The sequence below is a fragment of the Acanthochromis polyacanthus genome, chromosome 18 (assembly GCF_021347895.1).
Source record: "Acanthochromis polyacanthus isolate Apoly-LR-REF ecotype Palm Island chromosome 18, KAUST_Apoly_ChrSc, whole genome shotgun sequence".
Taxonomy (NCBI): domain Eukaryota; kingdom Metazoa; phylum Chordata; class Actinopteri; family Pomacentridae; genus Acanthochromis; species Acanthochromis polyacanthus.
The window spans coordinates 13,573,069-13,592,092 of NC_067130.1; the positions used below are offsets into that span (position 1 = coordinate 13,573,069).

General features: G+C 42.7%; 1 protein-coding gene across 1 annotated transcript in view; it reads left to right on the forward strand.

Moving 5' to 3' along the window:
- Nucleotides 1-2,957: 2,957 nt before the first annotated feature.
- The window catches only part of col27a1a (collagen, type XXVII, alpha 1a), a 79,559-nt gene continuing 63,492 nt past the window's right edge, over nucleotides 2,958-19,024 (forward strand). The window contains exons 1-4 of the mRNA XM_051938508.1: nucleotides 2,958-3,446; nucleotides 7,683-7,753; nucleotides 13,181-14,685; nucleotides 18,115-18,168. Coding sequence (XP_051794468.1) covers nucleotides 3,394-3,446; nucleotides 7,683-7,753; nucleotides 13,181-14,685; nucleotides 18,115-18,168 — 1,683 coding nt within the window. The 5' untranslated portion in view covers nucleotides 2,958-3,393. The remainder of the gene's footprint in view (nucleotides 3,447-7,682; nucleotides 7,754-13,180; nucleotides 14,686-18,114; nucleotides 18,169-19,024) is intronic.

Genomic DNA, 19,024 nt, shown 5'->3' on the forward strand with positions numbered 1-19,024 from the left:
CCTCTCCCAGCAAATGTGCATCATTTTAGCACCTCACAACTCCTGCATAACTCAACCCTGAACACAAAATACAGTAAGAAAACTGCAAACACTGCATGAATCAGGCTAAAAACAGCACATAGTGGGGAAACTTAACTCCATATTTCGCACTTCAACAAGTGCGGATCTGTGCGGTGTTGACAGTCCGGCCTGGCCAGGTCTCAGAGCTGCCCCCAAGAGCTCGTCTCCCAGCAGGTTATTCTGGTGTTATTATGAGAGCTCAAACATGCTCATATGGCTGTGGCACTGTTTCAGGGTGGCTGTCTAACTCTGGTGTGCCAGCAGTAGAAATGCTTGTGGTGAAGGAAAGGCAGCGAGAGAGAAAGAGAGACAGACATCAGGGAGAACGAGGAAAAAACGTGGAATTTTAGCAGACAAAAGTGAAAAGGACAGACGAGTGAGTGTCAGTAGATGGTGACAGATTAAAGAGGGAAAACAAGGAGAAGCAGAAAGGAAACTAGAGAGTGACGGCGATCGCAGCATTCAGCAGCTTGTTTGACCACTTTCCACATCCCGGCGCATCACCAAACCATCCCTGCACGGGAAGGAGACAGAACCAGGAAAGCAAACAAGTGGACACAACCACCTGTAAAGGAAAAACACAAACCCACAGAGACACTCCACATATACACACACATGCACACGTGCAGCCACACACTCACACACATTCCTGTATGAACAGTCTTCTTGTGCATAGTGGAGCTGAGAGAGACAGCACTGTCTGCCTCAACGCCACCACCTCCGTAACCTCTGCCACTGCCCGCCTGAAAACACACCCACACAGAGGTGACTGTCTTTACGACCTATTTATTTGCTGGGTGACATGATGTTATTTTATGCTGCAAGAACACCACTGTTTATTAGTTTGCATGGCTCCTCAGGTGTTTTAAATTGCCCAAATTACTCAGACAGTATGACAAATGTGTTAAAACCCTATATTTTTCATATGCAATCTGATTTGTATGACTGAAGAGCTTTGTCACCTGGAAACGATTCTAGATGTGCTACTTATGTAAAACAGCGGTGACATTCAGATAAATATAAACCTTGAGAAACAAGTGAACACCCAGCCAAGCCCAGCGCACAATTTTCTTAGCTGTAAGTCTGTAAAACACTGTATTGGTTGTTTGTGTGTATGTACAGTACATAGCTCACTGTAAACACTGATATCCAAACAGGCTGTGTTGCTGTTGCGCTTGCCGTGCATCAAAGAACAGTTTTGTGTCCTCACTAGGCCCAGGCTGCAATTTGGGCTCAAGGCGTGGCCCGGCACCCATCGGGCTGTGTCCGCCCTGCGTACCAGTAATGACCCCTTCCCTATGGGGAGCGTTTGATCTGGGCTGCCTGTGTGCTTGAGCAGGACCTATTTCGGGAGTGTGGGGGGATAAAGGGAGCTTTCAGACTTGGTGCCAATGACCATAATTAAGCAGCTTTAAGGGGTGGCAGTGAGCGCGCTAGCAAGCACCGAGTTTGTAATTTGGAAGAAGGGGGCAGAGTTGCTGTGGCTCATTGGAAGTACATGGGAGGGTCGGGTGGCACCCAACACTGAAACACAAGGCGCAGAGTGTGTGAAGAGGACTGTAAAGAGGATGTTAATGACTTACGTCCATTAGCACCCACCCCTGGGCCGAGTGACCAACGGCTGGAGGCTTAAATGAAGGGAGATCGCCACAGCTGACACACGCAGTCAGCCCCACCCTACAGAGTGTCATTCAAGGCGACCTTTCAACGCTAAAGGCCTCCGGTCAGTCAGCTCAAAGACTGAATGCTAATTGCCCCAAAGTCACCAACATCTTTGCTCTATAGCCTCCTTGGCTAGTTGTTTATCCATTAATGCTGTTTGCAGCATTCACAGGAACAGGCAGGTTCCTGTAACACCAGTTCATAGAGTCTTTGCACACATTCATTCGGATTTAGATTCCTCTATTTTAGAAATTACTCATATATTCCCTTCAAATTGATTTAATTACAATCCTAACAAGGCTGCTAAAAATTGTAAGTTGTTACCTTGAAGATAATCTGAGAGATGGGCTGAGGCCCAAGCAGGTGTGTGTTTCTCAGAAATGCACTGAAGTGACTTGAAATTAAAACCCATTCTCTTCTTCTATGAAGTGTTTTAGGATTTCTCCTAAATTTTCACCTCCACTATGAGGAAGAACAAAACTCTGCTGGAGCATGTGTCTGCAGAATATTTCATCGAGAATCTAGATCATCCAAAGATCTTTCTGTGAAGAAGTTTCACATGTATTTTCACTTTCTGTTGAAGAAATTGTACATCTGAGAAGGACTTTCTTTCAAAAGTAACTCATTTGTTCGTGTGCATGTTCACAAAACATCTCAAACAGATGTCAGGTGATAATTACTAGCTGTGGTGGCTGTACAGAGGCCTTTGGTCAGCCTCATTCTGCACCAGGCCATGACCCCTGTTAAGGTAAGGTGAGCTGATCCAGGTGCTTCTCCTTCTGCATGTCTCCATTAACACTGATGTCAATGCAGATGCAGTGCTTGCAAAATATCTCCTTGAACTAACAACTTTGCACAGTGTGACCCAACAGGAGGGATCTCTTTCCAAGAGAATGACTAATATCAACACCTTGAACATTAGTTTGTGTGTTTTGCAATGAGTTACTCATCTTAAACGCTCATATTTTCCCCGTGTGTACTCCAAGGGGAGATGAGACACACTTGCCAAGTTTACAATGAAGTCATAAAGCTTTGATTCCTGGTAACTAAACCAACTCAGTACCTGGGAAAATCCAAAGAATTGGCTTGGCAAGTTAGAAGCAACCCAGTTATTCCACATATTATTCAGGAGAATCTCTGGAGTGTCTGCAGGATCTCTGGTTCATTCATATGGTTAACCGGTTCAGGGGCTCTGGGTAGGATCCATGTGGCCACCCCCTGGAGAAGGCGTGTAGTTGCTCCATGCAACCGCTGGGCTTGAAACTTGACACCTGGCCGTGCGGTGCATTTGCCATCGCTTTACCCACAGACAGACAATTTAAAAAGGAAAGGGATGAGTCCAGCGCTCCTGACTCCGTAACCCCCTTTCTAAAGATCCCTCAGCTTTCTCTCTCCGGCTGCACGTCCCTAATTCTGGATCGGCATAAATGAATGAAACACAAGGGAATATCGACAGACAATCGCACAGGAAAATTCTCTGTTACACCAGCCAGCCAGAAGGAATTTATGTCGGGCTTGACAGGCAATTCAACATGAGTTTTTTCCTCTGGAACTTCATCCACAGCTTGTCAAATGTGTAAAACGGCGACCGGCGTCTTCTGCCCCCCTTGCAAAGGAGTCACGCTGTGATTAACGGATCAGGTTTTTGACTGCCAGGACAAATGAATACAAATGAATTTAGGCACCCGAAGGAGAGATTGCAGAACCTCTCATCTAGACACAAAGTAAGTATCGTTTATTTTTACGGTTTCTGTGTGTTCTGATGAGAGGATGATGGAAAGGGACAGAGAGACAGTAGAAAGGGGGTGGATGCATCCATGTGCGTACCTGTGATGTGCCGGCTGGCTGTGGTCCAGCTCAGCGCAGGAATCATGTCCACATGGGGACTCCAGAGGCTCTGAATGGGCTCTATGTGGACCAGAGGTGTCATTTGTGTGGCATTTTACAGCGGCGCTCATTTGCCAAAGTGAATCAGTTTACCCAAATGTTTGCTTCCCCCTTTTTATTTTCATTAATAACCTGGTTCATTTGGAAGCAATTTGTACAGCCTGCGTTTTTTATTGTCTCACAAATCAGTGCGCTCTCCTTCAACACAGATTGTGATGCTCAAAGATATATAGTTCATGCAGGAGTCTGAAAGTTTTGGCAAATATATTCAGGTTGCCTGCAGGAGCTTTGCTGTGCAGTGTTTACTAATCTGACTCATCTGACAAAGCAAGCAAATCAGGCAATCATTCAGACCTATAAAATTTCACGAGGTTTGACCGTTTGTTAGAGTTTGTTAGGATGCTTTCCGTGTTTTTCCGTTTACGCATTCCTCACAGCCACATTTACGCAGGGTAGTAAAAGGTAGGTGAGATACCCAGCTGTAAAGAAAAGCCAATTTATTTAGTAAAACATCTGCATCTAATGCAGATGTTAACAGATTATCTTAATATGTGAACCGAAATATTTGCTCTTGACTTAGCTGTAGTGTTTACTTTTTAAGGGAAGTATTTGCAGCAGCCCAACTTATTTTGAAAAGTCCTTCATTCATTCATTTGTGCATTTGTTCATTCATTTCTACACGCATGCGTCATTCTCGCTCAACACTGATTTTTTGGGTTTATTGCGCAGCGAACATCTGGTTTAGCTAATGGATCATTGGCGAGATAGTGGGAATACAATCATCTGGGGAGCAGGAAAGTCCGGAGACTGGACCCCAAGTCCTCCAGTTTTACTTTACAAGAAGTCGGTCAGATTGTGTCATTTTGTTGCGCTTACCTGGATGTTGCGCAGGCGCTAGCTGTCGTGCGTAAAGAGATACAAACCATGGCTTAACGTGTTTAATTTTAGCCTCGCCTCAGCAGTGGTGCATTATTATGTGCATGATTACGATAGAGACACTCTACCTGCGAGGTGTCAGCTGCAGGGAGCATTTTTCCCTGCATGTCCACATGGTGTCGCCCTTCATGACTCTTGATTTCATCAGTCTTGATTTTGCACAGGTAAAGTCTTAGACGATGTGTTTCCATATTTTGACATCATTCACACTGGAAAACAATTATAGAAGAAAGTAGTAAAAAAAATAAATGGGCACATTGTGTGTTGATAATTTTTGTTTCAAATACCTCTAAATAATTTACCTGCTCTGCAGTAGTTGGAACAAGACTGACTGTAGGTCATTTTAGTAACTAATTAGGAAGTAAACACTGTGACCTGAGACATTTTTTTCCACTGCAGAATGAACAGATGATGAACACAAACTGGTCTTTACACTCTCCTCATCAGCCTCTGTTTGTTAGTGTCAGTTCATCCAGAGGAATTTTCCGCTGTGTGTTTGTGTTCAGGAGGCAGGATCACCTTTGGGAAATCCTCTCAGGGAATCAATGAGTAGTTCTAAGTTATGACAAGAAATGGAAACTACACTGGTCTTTCTGTGTCCCCCCCCCCCCACACACACACACTTCAACCTTTGACTTGTTGCCGACCTGTAGACAGGTTGCTATTTGAGGAGGGGGTGGTTTTTTGAGAGGTTGAGAGGTTAGAGTCAGAGTTCAGAAGAGGTCAATAGCGGCATAAATATATGATAAAAGAGTGAGATTTGAAAAAGAAATAAAGGGAGCAAGAGATTCTTTTTGTTTGCATCTTTACTGCTGCAGCTTGTATAATGTGGCACCAGATATCTCAGTCAATTAGAGTGACTGAATTTCTTTGCCACATAGGGAATTATGCAACAAACATTCAGATACTCTGACTCACTCTCTCCATCGCTTTATTGCTCAGTCACGCTGCTTTGGTGATCACTGTGGCATCTGTCCCTTCACTATGTTTTAAAAGACTCATCCTTTGCCTTTGAATGGCAAAGGACGAGTCATGGCAAAGGAGATCATAGTTCAGATCAGCTGAAGCAGAGAGAGAGATGGTATCAGCAGGAGTGTTTCTCCACCCTTTTGTCTTTGAAATGTGAGTTCAATTGCTCACAGCACTGTATCAACTGTCTGGTTTAATGGATGACTGAGGAAGAGGGATTGCTCATCCAACCTCTGTTTTGTCCAGTCAGCTTGGTGGAGAATTCCTTCAGGGAGTCGTGTCATAGCTCACTGTTGCAGGCAGAAAAAAACCACACAAGACAGGGTCAGTGTACAGACGTCAGTCCTCCTCATTTAGATATCCAAAGCATACAAACTGACCCCCCTCAGCGCAGCCACCTCCAACCGCTCCACAGAGGAGAAATCCCAACCTGTCACGTACACTTCAAAAGCAGCCTAATGAAAATCTAAACAAGCTACCGAGAACTTTTAACGTGAAAAGCCAAAGAAAACAGCGCTGTTTCCCAGGAAACTTGGTCCAGTTTCCACACATGTAAACAGCCGGGGGAACAGAATGAGAGTCGTTTATGCCGCAGTAAAAAAAAATCTCAGCATTCATGACTCATTTTCGGAAAGCGGATCTCTCCTCAGCTGATAAGACACTGAATCAGACTGTAATCAGCTCGGAGTCTGGCAGATACAAACATCCTGCGTAACCACAGACAGCTGTGTGTGGAGATGGCTGTGATGAAGCTTTATTAGCAACTAGGAGCTGAAAGAGCAGGAGACATAGACACCATAAACAGACATGTATGCACAGCACGACACACACACACACACACACACACACACACACACACACACACACACACACACACACACACACACACACACACACACACACACCATGATTATAATCATTCAGGCCCTACGGGGGAAGCAGCCACACTTTGAGAATTACTCCTAACAGACACATCTTTGTCTGGGGTAGTGCAGGTAAATATGTTTATGCAACAGTTGCTGTCTTTCCCACATTTATACATTTCAAGCCCTTGTTTGCCTTCTTCTCTGTGGCCATTCCAGCCCACAGCTGCTATACACATTTCCTCCTCCAATGTGTGTGTGTGAGACCGTGTGTGTCTGGATGACCTCCAGCGGTAAACAGTGGCTCCCCGGCCTGCCACCAGATCTCGGTCCCCCGCTGAGCTCTCTATCCACTTGCCAGTCAGTCTCTTTAAGTTATTTTGCTGAGCACCTGGATGCGGTGAAGGTGTTGAGAGAGACCGTTCTGTTTTTGTTTTCTCTGTGCGTGTGCATATGCATGTTGGTTTGGCATAGAGTTAATAGACAAGTCCTACGGTAGTGTTTTGTGTCTCCAAAACCAAGACTCGAAGCTGTGTGTGTTTCAGAGGACGAGAGGTACTCCGAGTTGTAAGTGCTTTAGCAGAATCCAGACCCATTTGTTATTCACATCTTAGGTCAATTGCGAAACATGTGGTTTTTGTTTGAATCTGTGTTTTTGGTGATGATGTTAATGCTGTTAGTTAATCTCAGAGACACATCCCATAGAATTCATAGTGACAGTTTTGCCATTATTATAGCATATGTTAAGACATTCCTCTGTGGGTCAAATGCAAGTAATTCCAATTTTGGTACCATTTTCTTACAAAGCATTTTTTTATTGAAGGGCTAAAACATTTACTAGTGCTTTATGGATCTGTTACAAGCATTATTAAAGACTTCACATGGCCAAGTTGTGGAAAATCCCTTTGGCTTGTTGGACTGTTTCACCACCAGGACTATAACTTATTACTGTTTATAAAGTGCAGATTTGATGATTAAATATTTAATTAATGACCACATTTATATCTCAATCACTGATGGGCTGTTATAAAAAATACACAAACTCTTATTAATATAGTTTATAACAAGATTCCTACCAAATGGAAAGGATCAACACCGTCCAAAAGGATTTTAACAACCTGGAAACTCATTGGTTTGTTGGATTTTTAACTGACCCATAAAGCAGGAGTAATGATTTGATTTATTATTTTAATGACATATTAATAACACTCTTATTTATAATATATTATGAGCTTTAGGAGAAAATGATGGAACTGTTTCATGAGTCAACCTGTTTTCTAACATCCTTCTCCTCTCTTCCCCCAGGAGAGCCCTATTGCTCTGTACCGTTTTATATTGTACTTGTTATCTGGGACTTACACAAGTACACTCTGAAGGTAAGACATGGCTTCTCCACTCATCTCCGTTCACTTCACTTTCTCACCTCTTTTGTCTGCACTGAAAATTTCAACCAGTGGAAAAAATTGTCAAAGTTATTGGAGCACCGGGGGAGATTTTGGAGTTATTCTTCGCCTGTTTTGGTCACAGCCCAAGCACGTAAACACATTGCTATGAGAATTGGGCCAACCGTTGCCATGACAACAGGTGTTGAGTAAGCTAAGTTGAGTGAACACAAGGGAGTGACAGATTCAAAGCTGACCGTTACTCTCGAATCACTCCTTTCTCACTTCAGTGATTTACAAGATTCAGTAGACAGAATGTAAAAGTCACTATTTTACATGATGTATGGTCTGCTGCACAAGTTCCTTCTCAGCAAAGTATCTGTAAAAGTCTACAGCTGATATTTTATGATAATACATCACGGGGTAAGAGGAAAGAAATATGACAATGTGAAAGGATTCACTTGTAGTGACAAATGTCTTATACAAAGAATTAGAACTCAAATCTTTCAACTTAATCCTTAGTAGGGTTGGGACTAATGATCATTTACATTGTTGGATAATCTGGTAGTTCTCGATAAATCAGTTGTTTGGTCCATAAACTGTCAGAAAACTGTGAAAAATCCATGTCTCCTGAATCCCAAGATGACATCTTCAACTGTTTCATTGTGTCATTTTCACCCACTGCTCACTCAAATGCAGTCTAGCATGAAGTAGCCAAAGACGTTTCCCCACCAGTTGGTAGAGACCCAAACAGAGATAAAAGAGAGGAGGTTTTGACTGATATTCATGAGTAGGCTGGAGATACATTTCCAAAATAATACTATTTTTCCTTCAGAACACCTAAACTTTTATATTTGCCTTGAAAAGTGATGCTATGTCAGTGATGTGCTCACAGGTTCTCCCCAAGAAGTCAGTTATTGCAGGTGTAATTGAGAGTGTATACTGGAGTTTGGGTAATAATGAAAAACTGAATGTGTTTGAATATCCACTGACAGTTTGTTAGGTTTTCCACTAAACTGGACAATGTAAAGATGTTGTGCGGCAGCTTATGATCATTTGCGCTACCATTTGTACCATTTGGCGATTTCTCTGATGAAAAGTTAGACACAGTCCAGTGAATCAATCTTCTCTATTCTCAAATCATTATGATTGAGACTGGCAGAGTATATTGTTCAATAGGCCCAGCAAAGCAGCGACTGAAAACTGATGTCTGACAAAACCAAATGTCATTTTGCTTCCTTATATCCAGGCTGAAACATTTGTGTGCAATTTAAATTGTTATGAAATGACTGAGTCATTTATGTGATAAGTCTTGGAAGATCTTACATCTGGTCTCCTAAGTGATGATTTTTTTTCCACATTTAATTTTTCTTTTAGATTTTGTTAGATCGAGATTGGTCAAATTGGGTGTTATTATCAGAAAATATCACTTCAGATCTTTTAAATCCTAGCATGCCAGGCCTTTTATGACAGTTGGGCTGGTTTTAGGCTCTGATTTGGCTCCTAACAGGGTTGTGCTCTTAACCTCAAGAGTCAAGAATCTCGGTGTTGATGAACTCTGCACTCCACTTTCACAGAGTGAGCAATAGGAGCAGGAATGTCAATCGCCTGTCTCTTTTGCGTCTCTAGGACCACATAGTGTTTTTTACATGAACGGGGACTTTTTTCAGCCACAGTTTGGATGCTCCCAGCATCCCAAACTGTATTTAGTGAGATTGTTTTGATCCTTTGTCTCGTCAACCACTCTCTATCCCCTTGAGAGCTGAGGTTGTTGTCTGTTGTTACAAAAAAAGTCCTGTTTAATTTCTGACAGCGTAGTTTGGCTCCTCACACTCTGCCATCATCACCACCACACACAGTGAGTAGAAGCAAAAGGCAAGACCGATGCCAAGAGAAAAAACACCCGCTGATCCTCCTGTCAAGAGGCAGTGGAGGCCATATGATCATTGTCTGGATCCCAGACAACTGACTCAGTTCTGATTAAATGATTACCTAACACTCCCTTTGGGAGCACGAACCCAGTTATAAAGTGGTATTTCGTATCTTATTGTATACCTTTTTCCTACTCGCTCTTCAATCTTTATTTTGGCAAGGAAGATTTTTCCGTGTCATAACCTCTCTACATCAAAAAACTTCAGCTTTTCAACAAAGCGTGTTTTACCATGTTTTGTCCCCAATCTTAGTATAATTACAAGACAAAGCCTTGACTTTCCGTTATAAACATTCACAAGCATGTAACTAATTTTCACAAGTGTTCATTCCAAATCTTTTGTTTTGGAAATACATGCAATGCATTACTGTAAGGATGATTAGGAAACATTATAAATGGCTCACTGTAGACTAGCACAGGCCAGCCAAAGACAGACCATCTGAGTGTGAATCTGTGACTTCATCCTCTACAAGGGATGTGATTACAGAGGGAAAAGACTTGGACTTTCTCTCTGTCCTACTTGAGTGACTTGGCACCAAGTGAAACTATGAACTCCAGCCATGTGTTAAAGATGCATACAGTGTGCTGTATATGTAAAACCACATGGTTAATACAGCATATGCCGCAGTAATAGCACAAGTTGTATTTACGTAAAGACATTGGAGACAAGAGTCTATGTACAGAACAGACACATGTAATGCACCCCCTGCCTTGCTGCCAAGTCCTGCAGTCCTTTACTGCACAAGAGGCCACACAGAGAGGAAATTCACTATGTGGATGGGTATACACTATACCCAATGTAGGTCTTGTTTCTATTTTATAAAGCCCTAATTCTTTGAGGCAAGGAACGTCTTACAGCCTATAGAGAACATGGAAAGACCATAAAGAGCTGGTGATATAGGAAAGGCAAACCTATGTTTGGATCGGTTTTCACTGTTCAAAAATTGCTATTCTGGATATGTTTGAGTACAGGATTATATGAAATCAGATTGCAAAATTGTTAAAATCGGTTATATATTAGTAGCACACAATTGTTTTTTTTTCTGCCTAACTGATGGTTTGTTTGACATGATACATATGCAAACACTTTCTGCAAAAGAGATCTGAGCTGCTTCCTCCCTTAGGACGAATTCAGTACAACTAGGACTCCAATGTCCTCTCTTAATGTTTTTTTTTACACTTTCCATGCAATTAAATGCTTCCAAATTGTGGGGCCCAACATTTAATGATCTTTGTAGTCTAGAAAGACAAATATTTTATTGAAGTTCTTACTTTCTATGTCTTACCAGCACAGCAACCATTAGGACTGCCCATCTGTCCTTCCCCACTCTCTGTCATCTCATCAACATTGTTTTCCCATGTTTCTATCTTTTCACAAGCAGGGCTTCTATACACATGTCCCCATTAGACAAGGCCCAGCAACCACAGATCAGAGTGAGCCCAGAGACTATAAAAGATGGTGAGGGGCCTATAGGTCTGAGATCACAGGTCATCGGGAGGATGAGCGCTGGGTTAGTGAGAGTGAAACACTGAACAGAGAATCAAAGTTGGCCGAAAAGGCTGGAAACTGTATTCTGCCTCCAGGCAGGGAGATGTTGTGGTTACTGTGTGGTTACTGTGGCCATGTTCTGGATGTCCAAACATGACTCTGCTGATGAGAGGGACAGAGAAAAGTAGAGGAAGAGGCTGTCTGATGATATCCTTTGGTTCATTAATCCCCTGTAGCCACTAAACAAAAAAACTCTGTCAACACGTATACTTTAACATACAATACAACAAGCATGCAGACGAGCTAACTGACGTAGGAGTAATAGGATTTCCCCCCTAAATGTACATTTACAACCTTAACTCTTCCCATTGTGCCTCACACATATTTGTCAACATTACACAGTATCCAGTGGTCTTTTTTTGACTTGAAGCAGAATGTGTCGGCCAGGTGGCTATTAAGAAAGGATTAGGTCCTTTAGCCTGATTGTGTGTTCCTGGTACTGGCTGTTTTGGCCTTGAATTCCCTCACAATTACCTTTATCAGACATCATGTTTCCAAAACCACAAGATTAACACCAACAACAAACTCTTTTCTTGCTCTGTACTTCAAACTAAAAAAATATATAGTAACTCAGGCTTTGCTGCATTCATTTTGCAATGTTAACCTTTTTGTGATCATAAGTCCATTATTTTATGATCTGCATCAACCAACATTTCCTTTGAAGTTCATAGGACTACCTAGGAGGTTCAGAGTACAGATTGAATAATGATAAGGCCATAAATTTAGAACTGTGTTTTACTTTAACTGCAAAATACTTGAATTATATCACAGTGCTAGGCTGAGATGCTGCTGCTTTTGTGTTGTCATCCTACAAACTTCAATGCAGTTTTAAATTGTGAGACTACTCAGAGAGAATCAGATTTTAATGTGAGCTGCTTCTTTAAGGATTTGCAGGCCCTATAAAGCAGTAAACATGGAGCGCTTGTTGTGGGCATACTTAAAGCTGCTTAATGCGTCACAAGAGTCACGCAGTCAAACTGGCAAGAGTTGTGATTCTGCAAACCACTGGCATTTGAAACAGTAGCCGCCACAGCACCTCAGTGCAGCATCTGCCCACTCAAAGAGCAGGAAATAGCCAAACAAGGTCCCTCCATACTCCCCCACCATCATCCTAGTTTTATGTCTGTCTGGACATAAATTTGTTTTGGCCACAAGTTGCAGTAAACAGCCTACAGAAGCAATTTGGTGACCTCAAAAGCCAGTGAGTTTATTATTGTTAGTATTTCATTTTTTTCATGTTCATTCTTTTCCTCCGTCTGTTCACCCTGCAGTGGTTCAGCTCCATTATCGTGTGAATTGCTGTTGCTGTTCAGTATTGTCTGAAAGGTCGGTCTCAGGTGATGCATGGACATGAAGATAGCAGTACGTGCATTGCTTTTGCTCCGAGTCATTTTTGGAAAATTGGCTCTCCATCCAGTGCATTCGGGTTAAATATTTCTTTCATTCATGAGCTCTAAATGCAGTTAAAATAACATTTTAACTAATTTTAATCAATGGATTTTTATTTGTGGTTGTGTGATTGTTGCTAAAGTAGCAATGTCTTCATTTTTAGCACTGTTTACCATCCACAGATGATTGATCAGTATACATGCGTTGACCACACGTGAAAAACACATTTTGACCACAGAAAATTTCTAATTAGACTTGATGCTTAGTGTGAAGTTCACTCCTCTCCTGTGTCTTTACAACTTCCCTGCTCTAGTCCTCATATGATGTTGTACTTCTTAATACTAAACCTTGCTGTGCAGAACAAAAGAGGAATTTACTGTGTAATGAATCAGACAAAATACAAATGATTGAGGATCAACAAACAAATGTGAAAATAAAGCTTAAATGCACATGTCAGGTATTAAAGAGAGTATCTAAAAATAATCATGATCATCATAAAGGAACCTATCATAGTTACTTATACATATCTAACACCACTCTCCCCTCTTTCCAGATGTGGACATCCTCCAAAAGTTGGGGCTTAAGGGAGAGAAGCCGTCACGCTCGGTGCCAGCAGGGGTCATTCCATTCAGATCGGGGATCATCCTCAACCAGCGGGCGCACATCGATGCTCCATTGCGCTCAATCCTTCCAGCGGGCATCTGGCCCAACTTGGCACTGGTCCTGAGTGTACGCTCACATCGTGTCAACAGTGCTTTCCTCTTCACCCTCCTCACAAGCCGCAAGAAGCTCCTTCTTGGTCTGCAGCTTGTACCGGGCAGCCTGGTCCTCCACACAGGACCAAACGCCTCGGTGGCACTGCCCTATGAGCCCCATGATGGCCAGTGGCACCAGCTGGCGGTGGGAATTAATGGACAGAGAGTGACTCTATATGCCTCCTGCGGAGAGCAGAGTGTTCATGCAGACTTTGGGTGGGACAGTGAGGAAGGACTGGCTCCAGAGCTCCAAGGCTCCTTCCTGCTGGGGCGGACAAGCCAGCAGCAAGCTTCAGCACACTTTGAAGGAGCCATCTGCCAGTTTGACCTGGTCCCTTCTGCACAGGCAGCTCACAACTACTGCAGGTACATTAAGAAACAGTGCAGGGAAGCTGATACATACAGGCCTAACCTTCCTCCTTTGCTGCCTATCCTACCACGAGAATCAAACATCACAGCTACTGCTGCTACCCCTAAACGTGGTGGCCCAGAAACCTCCAAAAAGCCCACAAGAGTGAGCCTTGCCAGGAGTGCTGCTGCTGCTGCCTCAGCTGTCAGATTTGTGTCCCCCACTCAAACAATAAAGCCGAACCATGTGACCATTCCTACACCCTTTCTGGGAACTGTGATGACAGTCACAGCCCAGCTTGGTTTGGCCTCCCCACCTCCCAAGACCAGGACCGAAAGTGTCACAGCACCACTCAAGACAGGAGCACCACCCACCAAACCCCCAACCCCAAGACCCTCTACTTCTAAAGTTTCAAATCAGAAACCCTCTAAACCCACTCCCCCTAAGCCCACTCCTCAAAACAACGCAAAAAAGACGATTGCAACAGCAGACATCAAGAAGAAACCTACTACTCCAGCCACTACCAGCACCAGACCCACCAAGACAAAGCCTAACTCAGCCTTATCAGATCAAGGTGTAGTCCCAAAGAAACCACAACCCACCACCGCCAAGAAAACACCTCCCAAGCCTTCCAAAGCCACTCCGTCCAAACCTAAAGTAAACTCTGTCAAAGTTGTCCCTTCTAAGCCAACAATATCCAAAGTCAACCCGTCAAAGTCAACAATATCCAAAACTACAACTGCTAAAACCTCCAAGCCAGTCTCCAAATCAATTCCCAAGCCAACAAAGCAACTGAAAACTACCAGGGCTCTCATCATCCCACGACCTACCAAGCCTTCTTACAACGCAGTAACACCACCTGCTACTGATGGCTTCCAGAGCTGGGAGGTGCCACCTACACAGTTCTCCTTGCTGGCAGGACCTAAGGGACTGAAAGGAGATGCAGGCATACCGGTAAGAACTTCTGCTCAGCTCCATATGATTAATGGCAATGTTTATGTGCAAATGCCACAAAAAAGCCTAGAGGTTCTACTATATCTAGCAAGAAACTTGCACTCTGTATCTCAGCTGATTGTGCAGAAAGTAGCGGCTGAGTAGTGGTAAGTTTTATTAGTAAAGAGGTTAAAATGAATGAAGTGTCAGGTCGTATCAGTTTGTTCTCATCTTTGTCAGACCAGGTTTGATACAAATTTTCTGGGGTTAGAAATAGGAGACGATGGAGATCTGCAGGTTGATATGGCCACATCTCCTTTCCCACACGTTAGAAGTCCTCCTTTTTCTACTTTCTATCCTCCGTCCTCTGTGCACAGAACCCTGTTGGTTGAGTGTGTTGTGTCAGGTCTGACGCCTTGCCGTCTCTGCACCAGATTCCTCTGTCAGAAAGTGCTAGAGGAGGTCACATGCCCCCCTTTCAAAGCAAGGTCAAGGGTCAGAGCAGTCTGTAAACATTCAGCTTCTCAAAGCAGCCGCAGAGGCAACCAAGGCCGTCAGTATGTCACTAAAAGCAGGAATGCTGAGGCAGCCACTTTTCTCCTTTTTTCAGTTCATACCCAGCATCAGACCCATCTAGCAGCACCTTGAATGACCACTTCAGATCAAATTTAGCTTCACATTTCGTTTCATTTATCTCTAAATTCTGACCACTTCTTATCAGGAAAACATTTCTTTGAATGTCTGAGTTGTTCAGTGTGGGATTTTAACTTTTTAAAAAAGAGTTTTGCATGATTGTTTGACACATAATTGTCACCTTCAGATATAATCAGACCTTAATGTCTCTTGGGTGTGTTCATATTTGAGTCGTCTTAGTGTAAAGTGGGAGCAGAGGCTATGGGTTTGATACGTGTGCCTTTCTTATTCTATCATGCAATCTGTAATTTGCTGCTGTAGACAGCAGAGTACAGCGTGTCTGGGGTTGGCTAATTTACCTCTGCACTTATGTCCACGCCAGACTTTACTGTCATTACACTAAGCTAAATTACTGCCATCGAGAAGGCACGACTTGTAATCTCAATGTGAAGTGCAATAATCTGCCACAGAAAATAGATTGTAGAAGAACCATTAAGGAAAGTTAGAGGGTCATTTACTAAAGAACTGCACATTTCCAAGTGCTAATACTCTGCTGAGGTTCATATTTTGCCAAATAGATGGTAAATCACATTAATCTTAGAGGAGTGTTTTTAATTCAAATCTTTGCCTTATTATTCAACCATGCAAAATTTTCAGAGAGCAGAAGAGAATGTAGGCTGTAGTGGAATTATGACCCAGAAATACAAAAAGTGTCTTGACTTACATGCAGTTCTAGGACTTGACAGCGTCTGTCTAAATTAATTGTAAATTGGCTGCTACCATTTTTTTAATCAATTTGTTTACTCAAGTTATTATTATAAGTAATTATTTACTCAAGTAATCCATTAGCTGTTTCCTCTAAAAAAATGAAAAAAAATGGTGAAAAATGTCAGTCAGTGTTTCCAAAATCCAAATAGGATGTCCTCAGATGTCTTGTTTTGCCCACAGTCCAAAGGTTTTCAGTTTACTGTCATATGAAAATCATATGCCAGGCTAAGAACTTCTTGATTCATTCATTTAGGTTTAGTCTAGTCATTCCTCACTTGTACTACATGAAACATCAAGAATCTTCAGCTGAAATTCGGTAGAAGTATGGTCTGGACTTTTATTGTGCAGAAGCTGGACTCTGGCTGCCAGGACAAACATCCAGTGCAAGCACAGTTCCTCTTCTGAAGCACCTTTGGCTCCTCGCTGCTGCTTTTAGAATGACTTTCTTTGAGTTGTGTCCCACTGACATCTGAATGAGATTTATATATTTAGAATTTTTCTGGAAGTGAGAGTTGGAGTTTTAATTTGATATTTTTTTTAATTGAAAGAGCTCTGATGCTGAGTTTTATTTATTTTGAACCTTAACTGCCTTTTGTACAAATCCATGCTTTCAGGCTTCTGTGTTGAGTTAAAGTGTACCAACAAGCTGCTTGCACTTAAAAGGCACCAGAAGCTTTTAAAAGGGTTTAATTTGTCAAATTATGGCAATGAAAATTAGAGGGGATTGTGCAAATTTGCACTGTTTGTACAGTTAGTTTTGGTTTGATTGAAATGAATGCAAAACAAGTAATATTTTTAGATCACAGCACAACTCTTTGCACAACAATACATAATACAGATTTCCACGTAGGCACAAGCAGCAAGTCTAAACACCGTAACTGAAAACAGCCTTTGTCATCATGTTGTGTTTGAAATGTGGTGATTGGAAAATGCTTACTGATGTAGGAATGCTGTGCAACTGCTACCTTTGTGGCTGTAAAATGGTAATCAAACATTTTCTCTTCGGAAAAAAGAGCTATGTTAAAGATGGACAGGTGCAAAGAAGAAGAGACAGTGGGAGCAAACAAGTGTAAGGAAGGAAGGAAGGCTGAAGCGGTGGGTGGAAGTGTAAAGATGGACAGGAGTGTGTGTCGATGTTGACAGGTCTTCAGGCCACCACGGAGTGCACCACCTGCAGCAATAGGGGTGGTCTCAAGCATGGAGGTCATCCTGGAGGAGACAGTGGGGGCCCAATTATAATCTTTTAAGCGATATAAAGGAAGTCGCAGGCTGTATTCAGGTCGTGGCTGTGATCACAATAACCTTTAGACTCAGGCTTGTGTGCTGTTGTTTTGCTGCTGAAATTGTTTTTGAAGCAGCCCCTTGTCTCTTAAAGTTCATAGCCTTGTGAAAATTGAGATGTGGAAACTACAGACATTATACAGCCCAGACACATCAACAACCATACTTTATGGTCAATGGTGTTACTTTTTTACTACTTTCTCATATCTGTGTTATCTCGGGCATCACATTTAACGACGTGCTAAGGATACTGTAATGCACTTTACAGTGAGCGAAGCATTTTGAAGATGTCATATAGATGCTTTAACACAAACTTACATCAGAATCCAGAGTCCTACAGGTTGGTCCTGTTTGCCAGAATAACCACACGCGCTCTGTTTTTCCTCACTTCTCCTTTTTCCTCTTTTTTGATTAAAAGAAAACGAATGAGCACAAGCCCGATAAAGGCACACAGGGGCATTGAGTGGTGCAGGAAATGACCTGTTATTTCTAGTGTTTCTACCGTTTCCTGCCACACAGGCTCCGAACTTCATGATGGATAAGGCTGAACTGTCATGACCTTGAGATGGAATTACTTCAGAAGGAGAAGGTGTCGCTTTTTACACTGCAGACACAGTGCAGCCTGTGTGATATGGTGGAGTTCACTGTGGAAACACACAAGACAGTCTTAATGACCTGACAGTTGTAGACGAGGATTACTTAGGTACTGAATAAGATCATTTGTTTGGTATATCTGTATGCAACACTGACTGAATAATCTCTCTCCAGGGACTGCCAGGACCTCCAGGGAAGACAGGCATACCAGGCAAGAGGGGTCCTCGGGTAAGTCTCCCCATTTGCCCTTCAAACACCTCCAGCCATGTCCAGCCTACTTCCATTTGTATCTTTTGAAAAAGATTCTGTATGGAGATTTTTTTTTATGCAAACATGTTAATAAGCATGTCTTTATTTAGGTTCATGGAGAGTATTTGTGTGTGTGTTGTGTTTGTGTTTTTTCTGCTGCGGCTGACGTGATGTTGACCGAAAGCCCAAACACAAACAGTCATAATAACCTCCTTGGCAGGGGAGTGACTCAGAAGGACAGACAGACAGACAGCGACAGAGAAGACTGTATCTGTGTGTTCCAGCTGAGCAAAGGCAAAGTCCTGGACTGTTTTCTGCAGTTACAATAATAACCTGCCTAGCTAGTCTCCCACATCACTTTAAATCCCTCCCATCGACCAGCTGACACACACACAAACTCTCATCTACTCACACACAAAGTTTTCCTATGCAGGCAGATAGACCATATTCAGCACGAGGCTGACCTCCCACCCCTAAGCATAAACAGGAAAGCTCCTATAAAGACAGCCTTTCAAAAGTCTGCCTGTGCCACAGGATGCCTAATAAAAGCACTGTAAACAGACAGGGAACACATGGCTTCGCTGGACTTTCTTCTCCTGACTGAGCTGTTGCAGGAGGCTGCACTAACACTTCATAGGAATCCCATTCTGACCTAATGAAAGGCCTCTTTTTCCAAGGAAGTTAAATAGATATAGTCTCATTCAAGGGTCTTCTTTCAGGAATTCTCTGCTACTTCCTCTGTTTCTCTTTGCCCCTAATGTATGCATCCAGACTAACATATGTATTCAGCCATGCTGGCAGTGTGGTCCTGCTGCACAGTCCGCAAGCCACTGCT